General features: G+C 39.1%; 1 protein-coding gene across 1 annotated transcript; it reads left to right on the top strand.

Annotated features, from left to right (window-relative positions):
- Positions 1 to 22: 22 nt before the first annotated feature.
- On the top strand, positions 23 to 20206 carry LOC135675717 (ubiquitin-like-specific protease 1D). Its single transcript, XM_065186159.1, has 14 exons — positions 23 to 397; positions 6499 to 6550; positions 7920 to 8011; positions 8089 to 8357; positions 11748 to 11802; positions 12295 to 12368; positions 12462 to 12491; positions 12592 to 12687; positions 13755 to 13857; positions 15347 to 15438; positions 17603 to 17725; positions 18293 to 18407; positions 19328 to 19435; positions 19536 to 20206. Exons 1-14 carry the CDS (start codon positions 146 to 148, stop codon positions 19680 to 19682), a joined length of 1608 nt encoding a protein of 535 aa, XP_065042231.1. The 5' UTR covers positions 23 to 145; the 3' UTR covers positions 19683 to 20206.
- The last annotated feature ends 415 nt before the right edge of the window (positions 20207 to 20621 follow it).

Here is a 20621-nt window from a genome sequence, read left to right as displayed (position 1 = left end):
CCTTCTTTTCGTCGCTGGAAATACGCAGTCTATGCCCGTCTGTGTTGCTCCCTTTGAGCCCAGTTAACCGTCGCTCTCTTCCACTTTTGGCCTTCAAATGGCGAAAGAGCCTCCCTAGATTGATTGGAAAGTGGTGCTCCCCGGGATGGGCGACGCACCGCCGCCGGAGGTCGAGGTGATCGCGGCAGCGCCTGGCCTGGGGGAGGCGGCGCAGGCCCAGGCCTCGGAGCTCGCTCAGATCTCCGATCATGAGTTGCAGGGGAAGATCCAGCGGGTGTTGAATCTTCTCTCGTCGGATATCGCGAGCCGGTTGGCCGACATGGGCGCCAAGTTGCGGGCCAGCCTCTGCCAGATGCAGACAGAACTTGATCGGAGGAAGCTTGTGTATGTCCCCAAGGTACGTTGATGATTCCCTTGATAGATATGTGTGTATCTTTGATGTCGTGGTTGAAAGATTTTGGGTGCGATCATTGGGAGAAGAGGAGATGAAGATCAGAACCAAGACTGCTGTGAGAGAAGAGGGCGAGCGTGTCGTAGGTTTTTAGTTTTGGTAAAGCATTTTTGCCACAGAGGCAAAAAGATAGGGTTTTGGGAGTAGATTCATCAACAGACGAATAGTTCATTCCTACTACCCCCAGGAACAGACATAATATTCAAGAAGATACATGAGAAAGAAAACATGGTTTTGACATCTTTTAAAGAAACCCGTACTCCAGTTAAAATGTAAAAAATATATAAACCCCAAATAAACTTCAAATCAAAGTTTGTCATACTGCTCGGTACGGGCGATACTTATCAGTTCGATAGAGGACCAGTATAGATAGTACATCAGTATGCCCCAATGTATCATTTGTTGGTGTGTTTGGTATAGTTTGGTACAGCTTGATATGTACCATACCGATAACTAATCGGTACACCAGTACAAATTGGTAAAACAAACCATGCTTCAAATATTGGTACATACTAATAAGTTCTCCACGGATGATAGGAGAGTATGTAGTTAATCAAGGTCAGTAAACTCGATTTGGTGGCAATTGATGATTGTCTTTCTCTTTTATCTGGTTTTTTGCCCTCTCTTCAGTCGTATTTACTCTTGTCTGTGCTGTTTAACTAATGGCTGAGTAAATTGGTAATCTAGAACACAAATCTAACCAGTCTTAAAATTTTTGTGGAGTTATTAAGAAAAATCCAATCATTTTTGGTTGTTTTGAAATTCCCCTTCCCAAGTTCTTGTTATTCCAAATAAAGGATTTTAATAAAATTGAATGTAAATTATTAATTCCATAATTTTCTCATTCCAAGTAAGATGAAGAGTGCATCATGTTGGAACAGATATAAAGAAAACAGGGAATATAATTTTTTGTTGCTTTTTTTTTAATGACAAGAGAAAGTGATATGAGTCACAAAATACAGAACATTGCCTAATGATTAGGTGATAGAGAGACAAATGAGAGGACTTTTAAGCATGGTTTGTCTTATCGAACCGTACCAGTGTATCGATCAACTGTCGGTACGGTATGTACCGAGCTATACCAAGCCATACGGAGTGTACTGACATACAGTACATGAGACCATATTAATATACTGCTCATACCGGTCCCCTATCAAACTGGTATGTACCGCCCATACCGAACTGACACGGACTTAGCTGGTTTTGCCTAAGTCGTGCGGCACCCTTGCGCGTCCGTCCGCAAAGGTCAGCCTCCCCGAAGCCTCCCATTGTCCCTTAGGACCAACAAAAGAGAGAACGGGTTAAAGAGAACGCCTCAAACGGGATCCACAAGCAAACATGTCCGAAAAACACTTCATAGACAAAGCAAATTACAAACAGACTTTACAAGCTCTGAACAGTGGCACAACAAAGGGTAAAATGGTCCATTACAGACCGAAAGCTCTCGCACGTGTCTACATGACACAACCTTTATTTACAAGCCTAAAGAGGCCACCAACCCAACTAAAATGGGACTATTAAGCCTTCGGCCGCCCCTTTACATTCTGTACAAGGCATGAACATGCCAAACGACACGGACATACATAAGCATTACATCAAACACCTTGTTTAGAAGTTTGTCCGTGACATTCTCCCCCACTTATCCCTTCGACGTCCTCGTCGAAGCCTTTGTGAACACTGCAACTCTTCGCCTTTGCTGAGTCTTCAATCTTCTGCTCCAGCTGCAATGCGCCTCCTGGCTCCCAGCTGCTCTCCGCTGCTGTTTTTGAGTAGTCGAACTTTGATCCGCCATGCTGCTTCAACTCGCCAATGACTCTGACTCTGGTGTGGGGTTGGCTGAGTTGTGTTGATCCTCGTTGATTCCTGCGGATCCACCAAATGAAGGAAAAGACCATTCTTACTGCGCCAGTTTCTCAAAATTTCCACATGCTGCTTGAACTGGGTGGATGCTTGTTGGAGCTTTAACGAGCATCGCCTCGCAAACTTCTGAAGTTTTGGGTCCTTCCTCCACAAAATCTGCTCATTGACTCTTCTTTCAGTTAGTTGTCACATCCAAGTAGGTTCGCATCACTTCCGCTTTCGATTGGCATTTCGTTGGGAAATGAAGCGGACAATCTACTCTCAGTAGCACTGATCACCGTTGGTGAGGATTTGACAACTATTGTCTTCCATTATCTTCGAAGGGTCTTTGAACTTGTGCAGAGCTCCTCTGCTGGATAGATAAGAGAACTGGGGTACTCGGTTTCGCCCATTCTCTTAAGAGTTGAGAAGGCAAAGGTTACTTGACTTCGCCCGCCTCCTCGAGGTTGTACTTCATGCATCGAGCTGGTTACTGGCCTTCGCCTGCTCTTTGCTCACACTTCTGAAGCACTTGAAGTGTTTGCACTCCTTGCGTTGAGTTAGCTACTGTGATTCACCTTCTCAATGCCATTGAACTTCTGGAATGCAGGAAGTTTTCACCCCAACTTGGAGTAATTCTCTGATAGATGAGGTCGCCTCTGGGATTGTACCGTCTTCTCCATCAACCCTGCCGCCTACTACACTGAGTAGCAAAGGTACAGCACCGCGTACTGCTTGCTTCGTTCCTTGGTCGTGCACTCTTGCATGACCCGAAGTCCTTCACTTACGGCCATCTTGATGAGAAACTTGTTGACACCGGTCTTACGAAGTTTCTTGGCCTCTGCCCTTCAGCCTTGTCTCGGTACTTGGAGATTGCCTCTGCATGCTCCACCTCCTCGGCCCCTTTCACGACCAAGCGCTCTCCCTCCGTGAGAGCAAGGGATCAATGACTTTGACGGAAGTTCCGCCTCTGCGGTACCATGGCGCTGCCATGCCCATGGCCCTACTATCCGTCGCCTCGCATCTACATCCCTTTTCTTCACAATCAGTAGATATGCCTTCGTGACACTCTTCTGAGTCCACCTCCATTCTCACTGATTGCTTGATTTTGGGTAGCTAAGTCCCTCTGGACTTGTCGTCGCTTCCTCGCCCCTTTCGACCCCCTGCTTCAACACCTCTGTGTTCTCCAAGCAGTCCGTTTGGTCGATGGAAAGACAGACTGCAACTCCCATGCATGGCCTCTGCCATCACGTTGTAGAGTTTGCACCGATTCTGTTCTCCTTAGCTTCCTTGGTAGCAACGTTCGCTTACTCGACCTTGTCCTCTGACTTGTCAGGCTCCCTTAAGCGAATATGAGCTCTGGAGCAGTCCAACTCTCCAGCTGCTTCGATCATACCTCTGCATGATCAAGTCCCTCCCATGGAACTCACTGGTACTTGCATTCGAACTTTTCCCTTAGTGGAACACAGCCCCCATATGCTGATGACCAAGGTTTTCGTCCGATGCAAAATTCGATGCACGCACGGAAGACCCGCCTCTGCGGTACCATGGCCTTCACTCCTTGAATCCATAGCCCTTCTTGCCGTCGTGTTGTTCACCGAAGTGGAGCTCCCAGTAGCTCCCGATCATACCTCCATATGATCTAGTCCCTCCCGGGACTCTGTCGTGTGTATCGCATTGCCACGAACTGTCCCACCACGATCCGCTGCACCATGTCGCCTCCTGGTGACATCTCCATTGCATTCTGATCCTTGTGGAATAAACTCGAATTGTGAACCCTCCATGTGTGGCCTCTGCCAATACATCGCAGGGTCTCCTCCACCTTCGATTTTGTTCGCTCCTTTGGCAATCGACCTTCATCCACCCACTCTTGGGTCACACCTAGATGAAGCACCGCTCTAGGACAGTCCGTCGCCTAGAAGCTCCCGAAGTCCACCGACTTCGCTGTAAATTGTGCACCATTGCCTGGATCCTGGGCCTCTGCCCCTACCAGCACAATCTCCGCTGCGCACCGCTTCCTTCATAGCAACTCGAATGGCAACACTGTGGCATATTCTTCAAGAGTACCCGCCTCTGCATCCTCTTGCCCCGTGCTAAGGCCTTCTGAACTCAACTTCGCCTCCGCAAATTGAGTCGCCTTAGTTCCTCCATCAAATGCTCCTCCGAGATAAGGTGCATGTGCCCCGAAGCTCCCTTCGTCTTTGGCACCATGCAAGATGAGTCTGCTCCGTCAGAATGAAGGACCCATGGAACAACATGATCTTACTCTTGCCTCTGCAAGAGTTCATGTCCTTGACCTCTGTCTAAGGAAAGCACTGTGCCTCTGCTCCATGTTCCAACTTCTATGCTGGCTCCCTTCAAGCGGCTTGAGTACTTCGCCAAGTTACCCCCAAGTTGCTCCGCTCCTCGTTTTTTGCATTGAGTTGATGGTGGCCCTCACGCCCACCATTCCACGGGTCAGCCCTCCCTTGAGTCCGATCTCCATATCGACTCTAAGTGTGCCTTCATTTAAGTTGCTTCAGGTCGCTCCCCCACTTGATCTCGCAATGCATCCACCCATGCATTCTCTCGAGCGAGATCATGCGACAACTCCTCGCTGCTTGCTCGGTCCATTGAGCTTCGTGGAGTTGTTGTTTGTGATGTACTCCTCCTCAACATGTGAAGTCCGTCTCACATGATTCTCCCTCTGGAGTGCCGAGACTTATCCCTCCTGGATAACTATCCCGTTGGAGCAACATCTCTCTTCGTTTCGGAGACCACCATCCCCTTGGACTACTCCGATCTGCTGAACAAACTGTGCATTGTTCTGCCTCTTGCAAACGCACTTGCTAGATTACGCCTCCACGTCAATACAGCCACCGTTGCACCCCTCCAGGCCTAGCAACATGCTGAACTCGTTGCACACTTCAGCCTCCTCCGGACGTATCCTTCGCATGCCGAAGAGAAAGTTTCAATGCTCCATGGCGCCGAGTCTCGGTCGCCTTGGGATGGCCACGAACAATCCATCGTCCGCATACAAGCCCATGCATGAGTACCGAATTCTTCGAGTTAGCAATTCCCCTCACCTCTGTGAGCTTTGCACAACTCTTTCGGTCGTTGAGCAACTCATTCCACTTTGCATGGTCTCGTCCTTTTGCCAAGCGCCTCGCTTGCCTTGAGCACCATCAAGTAAAGTTGTCAACGTTGAGCCGTAGCTCAAACTCAGCCATCCCCACCTTTGTGCGCTCCAGATTCTTCCAAGCTTGTCTGTTCTCGTGGTGCCTCTTGCGCGAAGGGTTGGCCATTCCTCTGAATGCCAATCTCAGATGCCCGCTCCTCTGAGCGACTCTTTTCCCTACATCTCCATGCCCGTTTTCCCTCAAACGGTCGCGCATGTGCTGACTGCCCTCAACGCAGCCCCGCTAGGTCCCCCACGTTTGCATGTCAAGTGTTTCTATGAGTGCTTGTCCCGCTCTGATACCATATGACACGGACTTAGCTGGTTTTGCCTAAGTCGTGCGGCACCCTTGCGCGTCCGTCCGCAAAGGTCAGCCTCCCCGAAGCCTCCCATTGTCCCTTAGGACCAACAAAAGAGAGAACGGGTTAAAGAGAACGCCTCAAACGGGATCCACAAGCAAACATGTCCGAAAAACACTTCATAGACAAAGCAAATTACAAACAGACTTTACAAGCTCTGAACAGTGGCACAACAAAGGGTAAAATGGTCCATTACAGACCGAAAGCTCTCGCACGTGTCTACATGACACAACCTTTATTTACAAGCCTAAAGAGGCCACCAACCCAACTAAAATGGGACTATTAAGCCTTCGGCCGCCCCTTTACATTCTGTACAAGGCATGAACATGCCAAACGACACGGACATACATAAGCATTACATCAAACACCTTGTTTAGAAGTTTGTCCGTGACAGAACGGTATACTGCGTTACGGCAAACCTTGCTCTTAAGGAGGTCATAGCATAGGTGTGCTTTGCAGTAAATGCAGTACTGGAGCTTTGTAGTAAATGCAGATGGATATCTAGAACAGCAATGCTGTACTATGATTTCCTTATTTTAAATTAGAAAGAGCACAAGTTAGCATCCATGTCAAATGTCACTTAAGATGACCATCGAGTTTGGTTATTATAGAACTGTACAACACTAAAATTTACTTATCTCATAACTGATGAAGTCAATGGCATTTTCTGTTTTACTGTTCTTTTTTTCCAGGATGCTGGAGAATGCAATAGCATCACTCAGTCAAAAAACACAGAACCACAAGGTATAATTTGAGTCTTTTTCTGCATAATTTGGAAAACTCATTCTCAAGAGCAGAGGACTTGCACAATAATTTGGACAAGTTTTCTTTTCAGCTACTGTCATAAAGCATCATCATTTTGATGCCATTGTTACGCAATAAGTCATGATGTCATCATGTCAGTGAACTAATCAATTATGAAAATCATGATGTCAGTGAACTAATCAATTATTAAGATCGCTTGGATTTTTTGTTTCATCTAAATTTTTCTCAAGTCTTATGGATAATTTTCAGCTGCATGTTATTTTGTAACCTGTAATAATTAACATGCTACTCAATAATCCAGATATAGATATGTTTCTAGTTAGCCATTTCACATTTATATTTTTAGTTTTTCACATCATGAGAAGGAAAGGAAGCACTATTGACAAATGTATTTTTACTTCTTCTCCCTTCCTCTTTGAAGGTTGTATTATTCCATCTCATATATTGACTATCATGTAATAAAAGAAAAGGTTGTGAAGAATCGAACTTTGAAGATCATTCTTTCAGAAACTTAGTTGGAACCTCACATCTTGTTCTTTATGTTGGACGCTTTAATAACTTGGGATGTGCTTTATGGTTTAGTGGAATGCATTAATACAATTCTTTTCTGAAGGTTGTTAGAGCTTGTTGCCTTGACCCTTGTTGGAGAATTCTAATTTGTTTTATTGATGAGCAGTGGTGCAACTTCTATGGGTTCAGTCAGGTTGAAGGTCCCTCCTAACCTGAACCGCTGTTCGAATTTTCCAAACATTTCAGGTTGTGCAAGCAAGCTGGGTCAAAATAGGTCTTCACTATTCAAGTTTTGTATAGCAAAAACTCAAACTTAAACATATAAGTATAAAAATGGTACTAAATGAACTTTCCTGATATATTGCATATACCTGGTATTGCCAAACCAATTTGGGTCCACTAAACTTGGTCATGTCAAGTTTATTACTGATGAACAACTAGGAGTAGTCGTCCATCACTGTTTTGATGGCCAACCATTTATGGAACTGGTTATTTACATATCTCATAATATTGATTTATTTTGCCAATGAAATGCAGACCCGTATGCTAATTTTTCTAGAAGAATATCAATTTCTGAACTTAAAGATGTCCAACATAACTAGATCACGTGGTCCAAATGCTAACTTCATGTATAAGTGTTGTTTCTGTCGCAGGAATAAATAAAACCAAAGAAAAGGGAGGGAAAAATGAACATGGAAAAATGCTAGCTGACCTGTTGACCGCCTGAAACTTTTAATTCTTTAAATTCGATATGTTACCAATAAAGAAGTTCTTTTCTTTCTTATTTGAACTTTGCTATAGTTGTATTTAGAGTTGCTTACTGTTCACTCACTATCAGGTATGGTTGAAAATTACAATGCAAATTATACAACAAAAAAATCTCCTTCACATGCATTTTCTTCCCAGTTGATGGAGAAGTTAGAAGGCCAGGTGAATGTCTGTTCTTGCTAAACTTCTAATGTTTGTCTAACTTCTCTAGCAAAGGCGTTTTCATATTATTTCATCAGGCAGATGCTGCATGCAATGAGAACTCGAAAGATATCAGTCAAGGCAAGGAAGAAGTTTCTGGAAAAGATAAATTAAAAAAGCCTGTGAGAGGACATCAAATTGTAATTTCTTCGCAGCCAACTAGGTTTTCTTCCAGGAAAACTCCTTTCAGATGTGTTAGCAGCTTTTCTAAGAAAGACCAAGAGAGGTCCTCAAATGGTGATTGTAAGGATTTTGAATCTTTTGGTCCTTCTCCTAATGAAGAGAAAACCAACTCTTCTGGCAAAAGGTAACATTTAAATTTCTGTTGGAATTTTGATATTTTATTTTAGATTTCTATGTTCCTTTAGTGATAGTTGCTCAGATCAAGGATTCAATTTGTTCTAGTATCAATAACAATTCTTGGGTAGAGACCCACAATTGGATGAACTATGTGTCAATACATCCCCTACTGATTGACATGGGTTTGGTCGGGGTAAGAGAAGAGGAGAATCAATAGAGATGGAAGAGGGGGGGAGGAGGCAAAGGAGGAGGAAGAGGCAAATGAAGAAGAGGCAGAGGAGGAAGAGGCAACAACAATGACACAATGGGGACAACAAGGTGACTGCGATGCTGCAAGGAGGTGGAGGAACAGCGGAGAGAGAGAGAGAGAGAGAGAGAGAGAGAGAGAGAAGAAAAGAAAATAGAGAAAGATAGTCGTGTGACAATTATCAGGGTATTGGTATTGGGCAGTAGGTTGACCATTACCATTTGGCATTGGTCTGCTTACCATTTTGTAAGCCTGGTATGGGGAGTTTACCCGGTGGTGCAGTTGGACCGGTAAATACTGACTTGTACTGGTGGTATTTTAAACCGTGACTCAAATATTATTAATACTTTGATTGAGCTCAATTTTCTGCATCAAAGTTGATGTAGTGCTTTTGGCGTTATACTATGATAAATCTTAGAGGCTATCTTCAAATTCAATATTATTTTGTAAATTTAAGTTATGGTGGCTGTGCTCTGCAAGAACTTTTCACTTAGAGCTAGTGGACAATCAAATGTTGATTGATGCTTATTCTTTCACTTACTCAAGATGATGCTAATGTATATACTGATTTGATACTTGTCAATGTTTCTAAAAGAAATAAAACAATATGCATTTACTGATTCTTTAAGCAAACTACTGCTTTTGAGACAATGTCCTCAACCTACAAGAATCAAGGAATGGAAAAACATATTCATCAACAAACTATATCCATTTTAGGTGTTATATGAATGAAGTTCTGACCTTCTTTTCCCAATGAATAGGCAACCAACACCTGTCTGAAAAATACTTCAAGAAATCTCTGGTTCTGTCTCTTATATCAAGTTTGCTAAGGCATTAGAAAAATTGGAAGAGGGTCGAAACATGGCTAAATTTTGGCATGCTTTCTTCGAGAGGATGTTTGATCTACCATATTGTAACATTGATCAGAGTCTTCAAGATTTTCTATCATGATGTTATTTATTTGTTCACCTTACCGTTGATGTCTTTGTTCTTCTCTTTGCTAACGACAACATTTATAGGTTTCCTTGGAATAGCTAAATCGTGCTTTTTTCCTTTGAACCATCTTTCTAGCTTGTTATGCTTCTTGTCAACTCTTTAGTTCTTTTGATGATTGTTCCATGCATTTGCCCCCATTTATCCTTTATGTTCCATTCCTGTGGCCACAAAAAGAGTTGATTGCTAAATTTTTAAACATGAAAAATACACCAATTTCCAAATATGTGCATCTAAAATGCATTTTGGTGGTTCCAATCCACCTGTGTTCGATGTACATTCAAATAATTGGTTTTCACACTGATGTTCCATGCTCTGTCTCACATTAATACATTAGATGAAGGCCTAAAAGTTAGATGTGAATTGATTCATGGTTATAGATTCTGATGAAGTTTTCCGCTGGCTAGCTATCACCTTATGCAACTATCCTCTTTTTGGGCTTGGGGCCAGCAGTAAAACAATAACAATAAGCACACACAGGTCAAGTTATGTAGTAGTCCAAAGTTAAATTTATTTTGGACTTATCATATCTAGGCCAAGTTCTCATAATACAACAGACCAATAACGGCCTAGTGTACTAAAAGAGAGAAAATATGAGTAGAAAATATCTTTTTATTTTGAAAACTTTATGTGAGCATAAAAAAGCACAAATGACCAATTCATACCTTTGGTGATCCACTCTGGTAAATCAAGTCTGATTGTAGTTCTGTAAAATTCTGATACTAGACAAAAAGGAGGCTTTCATGAATTTTTGATCAAATTGCTGAATAGGCTAACTATTTATTTGAGTTGAAATATCTTAGAAACACCAAAGTTTATATCAGAGTGTTGTTCAAAGACTTTTGGTCATGTAGTTGTCTTATTAATTACATTTAATTTAATTAACGGTTAGTTGTTGGTGGTACCCTCATGCACCAGGCTTTATGAGTTGACTGAATGACCATTTAAAATTCCCTTGTATAGTGTTGCTGATTCATTTGCCAATACTGCAGGGAACTTTGGACAGACCAGTATGTATTGTTCAGCATTTTAGCACCTGAACCTCATGCTTTGGCACTAGTCAATCGCATTGCCAATGGTGTGTCAATACATGAGTAGTAGTACACTGTCATGTGGCATGCCAGTGTGTTTTAGTATGCCTTGATAAAGGCAAATATTGCAATTTCTGCAGACCAATAATTCTACATATGTATGCACAGAAAACTGTTTACTATACAGTGAACATATATATATGCTAGGATGTATGGTTCTGAGGTGTAACAAATTTTATCTATGCCATAGATATCTGTGGTGCGATTCCATGCTGAAAACTGGCTTTGCAAAAACTAGGAAGAGCCTTTTCTTTCCTCTCTTAATATTGAAACAACGATTCACCTATTGTAGTTCCAACCTTTTGTCCTTCATTACCTTAGCATGTTTAGGGAGCATCCATTTTTTGTCTAAATGACTCACAACAGATCCATTTAGGATTGTTTGATGTGCTTATAAATCAAAGTGTTATATCCTGTTTTCTCATAAATGTTATAGACCTTGTTATTAGTAAAAGTTGTGATGGGCTTTACTATTCGTGCATTGTTAGACAACAACTACCATGGTGAATTTTTGTGCAGACAAATATATCATTTCCAAGTAACAGAAAACTTAATCTGTTTTGTTGTTTGTTAAAACAGCTTGCGGTCCTAACAGTCTTAGTATAGCACATCCTTAGATGCATTGATTTCTGGAGAAATAATATTCACCTTTTTTATAATAATTTTTTTTATTTTGTGTTTCATATCTTGCTTTAAGCATCTTTGCACTATGAAACTCAACATGTAATTGAAGATTGAAGATCTCTGTGAATAACATCCATGAAAACATTTGCATTCTCATTGAACTGATTATCTATAGGCTTATATGTTATAGGTGAAACTTTGCTAAATATTTCCACTCAGATCTACTAGGAATTTTGCTCTATATTAATTATACTATTACAAATGTCTTGGATATCGGTAGAGGGTGACATAGGTTCAATCTATTTTATTTTGTTCCTTTAGTCACTGTAATGCTTCAAATTTATCCGACGATGTGCTTGAATCTTGTATCGTATAAAGCATTGACCAACATCTCATATGCATTTTCTTTTGATGATAATTTGTTTTTGCAATACTTTCCTAGGAGGAGAGCTTCTGACTTGGAGGGCAGGAATTCAGTAGCCTTGAAGTTTAAGAAGGTGCATTGTGCTTGTTTATATTTTCCAAAGTGTATAGTTATATATTATTAGCAACTTCACAATTATTTTGTTTGAGTCCTATTTATGTGGATTATCGAGTTTCAAAGTTTGGCCATGAAAAGAGAAAAGGTAATTGATTTTATACCTAGATTCAAGTCTACTTAAACAGGACTTTAAACTTAAACCAAATCTATATATAATTCATTCAAAAAAATGGATAGTAGTAGTGAAATTTTTTTTAAAAATCATCTTAATCTTAGAAACTAATCAACTATGCCTATAGATGACTCAAGCTGGACTTTACTAAGGACTTTTCCGCAACTTATCTTGTGGTTATTTGCCATTGTTGCTATATGGTCTGTGGACTCTAATTTTAAAGGGCATGTATCTCTAAGACTCTAACATTGCTCTCTTTAATCTTTAGCTAGTTTCTGATGTGGTTTGTCAATACATGTAAATATTAAGTTAATTATTTTTTATATTTGTAAATAGGTTCGTGAAGTTGTTCTAGTGGATGAAGAAGAATTCCATTCTAGACAATCAACAGGAGCTGCCTCTGACAAATGGTGACACACTTTTGAACTTCCGTCTTCTCTTTATTGACAAATATCTGTTTAACCAAGTATGTTTTGCTAATGAGCAGTATGTTTTTTTTCTAGGAAGGAGATGATGGTTTATTATCCTTCAAGGTGCATAATCTCTATGATTAGTTGAATATACAACTTATTTGCCTATTATTAGCTCCAAATTCTCACAATTTAATATCTGCCATTGTTAACTTTACAACAGAGATGACCCTGAATCTGTTGAGCTCTCTTATGAGGACATAAAATGTCTAGATCCTGAATCATACTTGTCATCTCCCATAATAAATTTTTACATTCAGTAAGTAACCATCTCATTTTCTCAAAAGTTTTTCTTGGAATGTCAAATGTACTTGATTCTTTCTGTACATCACAAATATTTTTCAAATATCTGTTATTTGACATGAATGGAAGTTCCACTCATTAAACCGATTGCATGGATGACCCTGGCCTAGCCTAAATCAGTATATTTTTGGAATTAAAACATCTTAAGATAAGGTGCCACACATTTTATTCCCCTGCAATCAGAATTTCCAGCTTTAATGACAATAGACATTTTCTATTATGGAACCACTGTGAAGAGTACATCTGCTCTATGACGAGAAAGAGACACTTTGTTTAAATGATTGAAGTTTTAACCTGCTTCAGTAAATCAGTTTGCTTATCTTCATAGTTTGGATTATTTTGGATTAGTTTTGATGTGTTTCCAGTCAGTGTAGTATCTTAATTTAAAATTGTGTGTTTGCCATGTTCTGCTCATTTTTCAGTTGATAACTATCTCTGTGTCACTTGCATTCTTTAACCTATGTTTGATATTGCATCTTAATAGCTTTTATGTTTTCTAATTTTTCACATTCTTGTCCTTGGGCCTTGGGGAAGCTTAGTAGGAAATAGGAATCATCTCTTTTCTGCAAGGTGTCTAACACTCTTCAGCTATTTTTTAATTCAATTGATTCTTGTTGTTTTCTAATGGTTGGACGATCCTGTGGTATCGGTTTCACTTTGATCTATGCTTAGGCATGGATTGCTCTTCTGAGGCGTATGACCATACCAGTTGCTCAAGTACGGTCCAGGGGTCTTGTATGATGCTAAAATTGCACTAATACACCCTAGGCACTGTGGTTAGCTCATATAGATCGACATGGCCTTATTGGTACTTGCCTTTCAGTATGTACTGGTCTTTCATAGAACCAGGATAGGAACATTACTTGGAATGACAATCCTTTTTCTTATGCTGTTTTCATGTTTGCTCTGCATTTGCTTGGAATATCGTTAATGCATAGAATTTTTTTTATTTTGTTTTGATCCACATTTACATAGTATTCACATTACTGTTTGTATATGGTGACCACTGCTTTGTTGCTTTAGGTACTTGCGAAGGCTTCTCTCTCCAGTTGAGAGACCAAAAGGGGATTATCATTTTTTCAACACCTACTTCTACAACAAACTTGAAGATGCTGTTTCATACAGGGTATCACTTTTTTTAACATGTTGAGATGATGATCTCTGTACCCACATATTGCAAATTTGTCTGAAGTAATGGAAGCTTTTTCCATGATTTATATATTGCAAATATGTTTGAAGTAATGGAAGCTTTTTCCATGATTTATTTTTTATCACCTCTGTAAGAATTTGAATAAAAATCTGTTGCTAAGGATATCTGGTGTTTATTCATGATGGATCTTGATGGCTTTTTGGTCTGATTTATTTCATTCAGTAGGCTCTCTTAAGGATTGATGACAAGCTCTAAAGTTCTGCAGTATAACTTTCTTTGATTATTACTTGTTTGTCATTGTTAACATACCATCTTCCTTATCAGAAAAAAGGGTTCTCTTCAATAACATTTCTTGCTTCATGTTATGTTTGTAGCTCTTATTGCGATTGCTAATATTTTTCTTTTCTACCATTAGATGTGATGAGAAGTTGTGGGTTTATGTGTCCTTATATACAATTTGTTTGCATGGAATGCTTCTTGATCTTTATTTAGTTGTCTGATCCCCATAATTAGATGTCCAATCTACTGTTTGTAGTTAGTGGCCTATATTGGAATTGTAAAATTAGGCCCATTTTGCATTGCTTTGTTCAGCATTGTACTGTAGGACTTAAGATGACTGTGATGCATATTCTCAATGATTAATTCAAATTATAAAGTCAATTGTGTTTGATATTATGGAGTGGCCGAACCTTAAACCACCCCATGTGGACCTGACCTTGCTTGTACTTAAGACAACAAAATTTTGGTTATAATTTTTATTTTTGACTGATCTTTGTCCAGTTTTTGTTCATTATTTTTTATCCTGATTATTTTATGATGTTTTAGAGCCTTATTTTATTTTTTAGTCCTTTTGATGCTAAAAAGTCATATTATGTATATACTATATAGATAGGTTAAATAAGTCCTTAAGCCTTTAGAAATTTTCCGGAAACTTCTAGAAGTGTCTTTAAATAGTATTTTTCAAAGTTATGAGATTTCCTGAAGGAAAAAAAATTGATCAGAGAGCAAGGCCTGAAGTTCATTCAATGTAATTCTTAGTATTAACTCTTGGGGGAACTCTTCTTGAATTGGAGACACCATGATAGAAGGGTCAAATATTATCTGTTGAAATATGCTAATTGTCATGTTGTCATGGTGACCTGCCGAAATAGCACTGAATTGGCATGAAAGGCACCTTACCATCACTGTGTGTGTATCAGAAAGCTAAAGGCTTTGACTCCGTTAGCACTTGGATGTTTCTGAAATATTTTTTATGGCAACCACTTGTAACACAGTATCTGACTTATTATTTTAGCCTGTGTTTTTAATAGTTTTATAGAGTGGGTTTAATTGCCCGCAATGAAGTTTAGCTTTATAGCACAAGGATTACTTTATCTATTCAGTACTTATAACCCAAATCTACCTAGTTTGCCTCCTTTTTCTGTTTCACTGTATATCATAACTGACTTAATCTTTTACTTAGTAGGCTGACAAGGCATGTTTTGAGAAATTGAGGAGATGGTGGAAAGGTGTAAACATATTTCAAAAATCTTATATATTCATACCCGTCCATGGAGAGTTAAGTATTTTTTTCCCTCTTCTCAAGAATGAAGACTTTAAATTTTATATTCTATTTTTATGTGTTTGACATAATGATAATATGCATAAGAATTATATATTGACTAAATAATTTAAGGAGAATCCTGCAGAGTTTTAGAAGACTCACCAATTTGTTGAAATGATCGGTTTTCTATTCTGTACCACTTTATTCTGAGTGCCTGTCTAACCATTTGATGGAATCTTTCTGTGGCAAATTTCTCTGACAAAATTCCAAAGACTAACATAAGTCTTCTACATTCATGGACATTTGTTTTAAGAATATCTGATAGTGATAAAACATGTCCATCTGCCAGTGTAAATTATCCAAACAGGGTCATTTTAATTTGTTATGCTGATTGCTGAGTTACAATAGGGAATGAGTTATACACTTTTCAAAGAGTGTATGCTATGTTTTGATAAAGAATATTGTCATCTTTCCCGTGGATCTATAAGCATCACCTGTCTTATCTTTTGAATTAATGACGGTAGTAGTCCATGTCAAACATATACTTAGTTTCTTGGTGTCGATATGTATGAAAACTGTTAGCATTATGTCTCATCTTCTATTAGCTGGATATCATGTCACATCTAGCTGGCCCTCATGAATTGACTATAAGGTCTATTTGGTTCATCACCTTCTGTCTTAACATTCTTCCACCCAAAAAAAGAACCACCTGTAGAAAAGTGAAAATAAGAAAGAAATGGTGTGTAGTTGGTGCAAGTTATATGAAGAATTTACAAAACTTCACCTTTTGCAGGTGGCCTTCCATGTTTCCCTTTGTTTGCTTGACTGCTTTGATCTCAGAAATTGCTAGTTCCATTAAGCTAACCCCCATAAATGGATCTAGAATGGGCTTGTGGTGCATCAATGAAGTATGACGCAAGCATACTGCTATTTATCCTGTCATAGGAACCCCATTTAAGGCTCCTACAGTCATTGATTTTTCTTAGTTTATTAAGTAGCTAATTACTAAGGTGAACAATTCCTCTGAAGGAAATGTGGAGCCACAAGGGTTGAAGGTGGTTTTAGGGCGATGATTCTTTATTAACTAACTCCTTTTTCTTATCAGAACAAGTGAAATAGATATTCTGTTCAAATTTGAGTAGGCTGATCTGAGCTAGCTTTCTTGCATATATTCTATTTATTAGCTTGACCACTACTGTCTTCTTCCTACTGATCTATAAATTCTATTCAGCTGTGTTGTGTATTTAGAATATGCAATGAATGGTATCGTTGGCCATGACCTACACCCTAGTGTATTATTGAATTATGCATTGTGAAGGAAACTAATTCTTATTGTACTCAAAACACAAGGTATGGCTGGACTGGTACAGCCTGATCGATTCTGGCTTATCATGTGAGGGTATACCGGAATATACCACATTACAGTTGGGGAAGGGAGAAGAGGGGAGGAAGACGGAAGGGGAAAAAGAATAAGGAGGAGGAAGAAGAGGAAGAGGAAGTAGGATGAGGAAGAGGAGGTGGTGGAGAAGATGGAGAAGCAAAAAGAGGAGTACCAGATAAAGGAGGAAGAAGCAGAGGAACAGCGCATGAGGAGGAAGTAGTGCAAAAGAAGAGAAGGAAGAGGAAGGAGTAAGAGAAAGAAAGAGGAAGGAGGAGAAAGAGGAGACAAGTATACCCATAGGCAGCTATGCACGGCGGAGGTGTGTAGCGAGGTTGTGGCTTAGGCGTAGGCAGCTGTGCACAGTGGAGGTGTGCGACGAGGTAGGGGCGGAGGCATAGGCAGCTGCGTGTAACAGAGGTGTGCAGCATTGTGCGTGGCATGCACAAGACGATTAGGGTTAACACAGACAATGTTTTCCTTTTGATATGGGTGGACCGGACAGCAGACTGAGAGCGGTCTGCATACTGCTTCATGCCCGTACCGGTATGTACTGCCTGGTACCGGGCGAAACATCAATCCTTGTATCTTACAATAAATGCTTGAGGACATCTAGATTTGTAAAATTCTTTTGTTTTTCTTTCTTTCTGCCAATTGAATAGTACTTGTTTATTTCAATTTTTTATTTAACTGGTAGTTTCATTGCTTGGACATTAATGGAATTTCAAAGATATGCAAATGATATCTTACGAAATTCTGTCATCTTCTTCCTGACATAATTTTTTGCTTTTCGTAATCAGTATGCATTGGAGCTTGGTGATTATTTGTATACCTGCAAAAGAAGATGAATGTGGTCCAATTGTACTTCACTTGGACTCATTGGGAATTCATGATAGTTCTTCAATATTTGATGTCATCGAAAGGTAAGTTGTGCACGAGATTTTTAAAGAAAATGTACCTAGTGCACTGTATGTGTTCATGACAATGTTTCTGGAGTTGTTCATGACTCATTAACTGGGTAAATTTTGGACAAACAAACACTTGAATGCAGTTTTTGGAAAATTTAGTTAAAGTATAATCAAATTTAGACCAATTTTGACTTTCATCAAACATTCAGTCTTTAAGAAATTTTCTCATTTTCAGGTGGAGGGAAAAAGAAGCCATAGTTGCAACAGGATTTTATAATAATCAAATCAAATTCTTTAATTAAATATTAGACCTGTTTCATGATGCAAGTTCTTTGTTGCATATCGTGATATAAATATATTAGTCCATGTCATCGAATAGAAGTATTTCACAATGATGTTAGCATGCTTAATTTGTTACATGGAAACATTGGAAACCAAATTCCTTGCTCTGTCCATGTGCCTTTTGCATTGTATGTCTTCTAATCGTAGTTTTCTCCATTTCTAAATGACACAAAAGCTAACTTACCTCTGATATTAGAATGATTCTTTTCAACAAATCTAATATGCGGTTGCTAATTGCAGATTTTTGAAAGTGGAGTGGAATTACATAAATCAAATTTCTCCTCGTCCAGACCTTCCTATTTCAGAAAGGATATGGAGACATCTTTCACGTAGAATTGAAAAGAAAAAGATTAAGGTAAACCATTTCTCAGTGAGCTAGAAGAAATAATTTAAGCATTAAAGCATCTGTCAACACATAATTTGTCGTGACAAGAACCTTGCATTTTGTTACCATCATGCTGGTCTGTGGTGTTTATCTTTCATTTTCAAACATGAAAATGTTTGTAATATCTTTCTAGATTGATGTTGTGCATGTGATTCTTGTTGCTTCCAGTTTGGTATTTGGATAAGTTGACTGTAATAAAAAATGTTCAGAAGAATCTCTCTCTATTAGTAGCTCATTGAGGAACATGTGGCAAAAATTTTTTGTCCTAACTTCTGAAAGCATCTGTTATCTGGTGGCATGTTACAAGGAAAATTAGGTGAACCTATGCTCTGGCTAGTGTTTTAGATTTTTGACTGAGAATTATATTAATCTTTGGAATGCAGAAACTTGGATATTGTGTTATAGATGAAGATTACTAATTAGAAGTTAATAAAGGGAAATCATAAACTTGTTTTCAGAATGGGAAACCTTTAATAGTTTTTTTATATCTTTCTTTTGTTATATAGCAGAGCTGAAGATGATACTTCTTAAGAAGATTTAGTTATTATTTTGAGCATTGTATCTCGAACTATTGTGTATTAGTCAAGGTCTTTCAAAGTATCAGCTTCTTGAGAGCTGGAATTTGAAGTGTTCATGTTTGAATGTTGGCATTAAGAATCCTTTGGAGCTCCTTATAAGCTTTTATTAATTCAATGTGAACTTATAATGGTAATTATTTAGATATGTCAACTAATCCCAGATTCTTCAATTACAACTTTGATAAAATAATTCCAAGCGAATGTGTAGAGATTAAAAAAAAATCATTGCTATTTTAATTTTATGCTTGTCACCGTCAGTACCAATTACCATGTAGAATGAGCTCTAGTTTCATATCTGCTTACTATTATCAGGTACCTCAACAGAAGAATGAGTATGACTGTGGCCTTTTTGTGCTGTACTTCATGGAGAGGTTTATCGAAGAGGCACCTGAAAGGCTTAGAAAGAAAGATCTAGCTATGGTAGGCAACACATCCCAAAGTGCACTATAGATATTGCTATATTGCTATATGCTGTTTTTAATTTTTTTTTTTTTTTTTTTTCTGTCCTTGTCTTAAATAGTTTGATAGAAAGTGGTTCAGACCTGAAGATGCGTCTGGCCTGAGGAAGCGGATACGAGATCTTCTCCTTGAAGTATTTCGCAGTGGTAAGATCGAGGATGAACAAACAGAATCAACATCCTCTTCTAGCTTCTCCGAAGATGATTGACAGCAATGTTTTGAACCTTGCAACCTGTTTGGACACCTGAAGTGAACCTGAGAACTCCATGAGTTAGAGACAGCAAAGTAGAGGAGGCATATGAAGTGAAGGGGGGACAAAAGATGCCATGCCGCCACCAATTCATGTTTTCGGGAATACCTAAAAAGCCATTACTTGGTAAATTTTTGGTTGTGCATTAAATATTAGCACTCTCAGTTCATCTGCCAATCCCCACCACAGTAAAACTGTTCAGCAGCAAGCAGGAAAGCATGCCTTGGAAGAACAGTGAGCCATGTTACTTGTTTAGCTCCTCCCAAGAAAAATATGTCATTTACATACAGTTTAGCTAATTTGTCCAAGGAGAGAAGAAATATTGCGGCTAACAAAAGTGACTTGAAGCTTGCTAGAACATGCATAGGAAGAAAACAAATTATGTGAATATTTTACTGTAAATTCAGAAGATATTTTTATATCTGCATGAAAACATGCTTGGACAGAGGTGAGATGTATTGAAGCAGGTTGGATTTCATGTAGGGTAAACTGCCTTATATCTGCATGGAAATATGCTTTGACAGAGGTGAGTTGGATTTCATGTAGGGTAACTGCCTTACTTGATCTTTATTTCCTTCTTTATGTAGGATGGTCTTAAGTTTTAATTGCGTTCTACGGTCTGTTTTAATCAGCCTGATCAAAGTGCCAATTTCAAAACACGTAGCTCCATATGGTATTTTTGTTTATTTTTTAATAAGTTTTTATTCATGATGTTGTATGATAGCAATCAGTATAAAACCTTAGGGTTCTCTTCCAGCTCAAACGGATCTTTGTCATAGGACATCTTTCATAGAAATAGCAAAGCCTGAGGCAAAGCTTTCGTCACCCCCATTCTCTTTACATTGTTCTGAGATAAAAGAGTATTATAAAACTGGCACAGCATGATGCTGGAAAAAA

The sequence above is a fragment of the Musa acuminata genome, chromosome BXJ1-6 (genome assembly GCF_036884655.1).
Source record: "Musa acuminata AAA Group cultivar baxijiao chromosome BXJ1-6, Cavendish_Baxijiao_AAA, whole genome shotgun sequence".
In the NCBI taxonomy this organism is placed as follows: domain Eukaryota; kingdom Viridiplantae; phylum Streptophyta; class Magnoliopsida; order Zingiberales; family Musaceae; genus Musa; species Musa acuminata.
Note: the sequence above shows the minus strand (reverse complement) of the source record. Positions and strands in the feature narration are given on the sequence as shown.

What these genes read in the sequence shown, in the direction of transcription:
- LOC135675717 (XM_065186159.1), top strand. Translation starts at nt 146, where the DNA reads ATGGGCGACGCACCGCCGCCGGAGGTCGAGGTGATCGCGGCAGCGCCT. An exon ending in TTCATACCCGTCCATGGAGA is followed by an intron (nt 15,439 to 17,602) that starts GTTAAGTATTTT and finishes TTTCGTAATCAG; the next exon opens with TATGCATTGGAGCTTGGTGA. An exon ending in GAAAGAAAGATCTAGCTATG is followed by an intron (nt 19,436 to 19,535) that starts GTAGGCAACACA and finishes TGTCTTAAATAG; the next exon opens with TTTGATAGAAAGTGGTTCAG.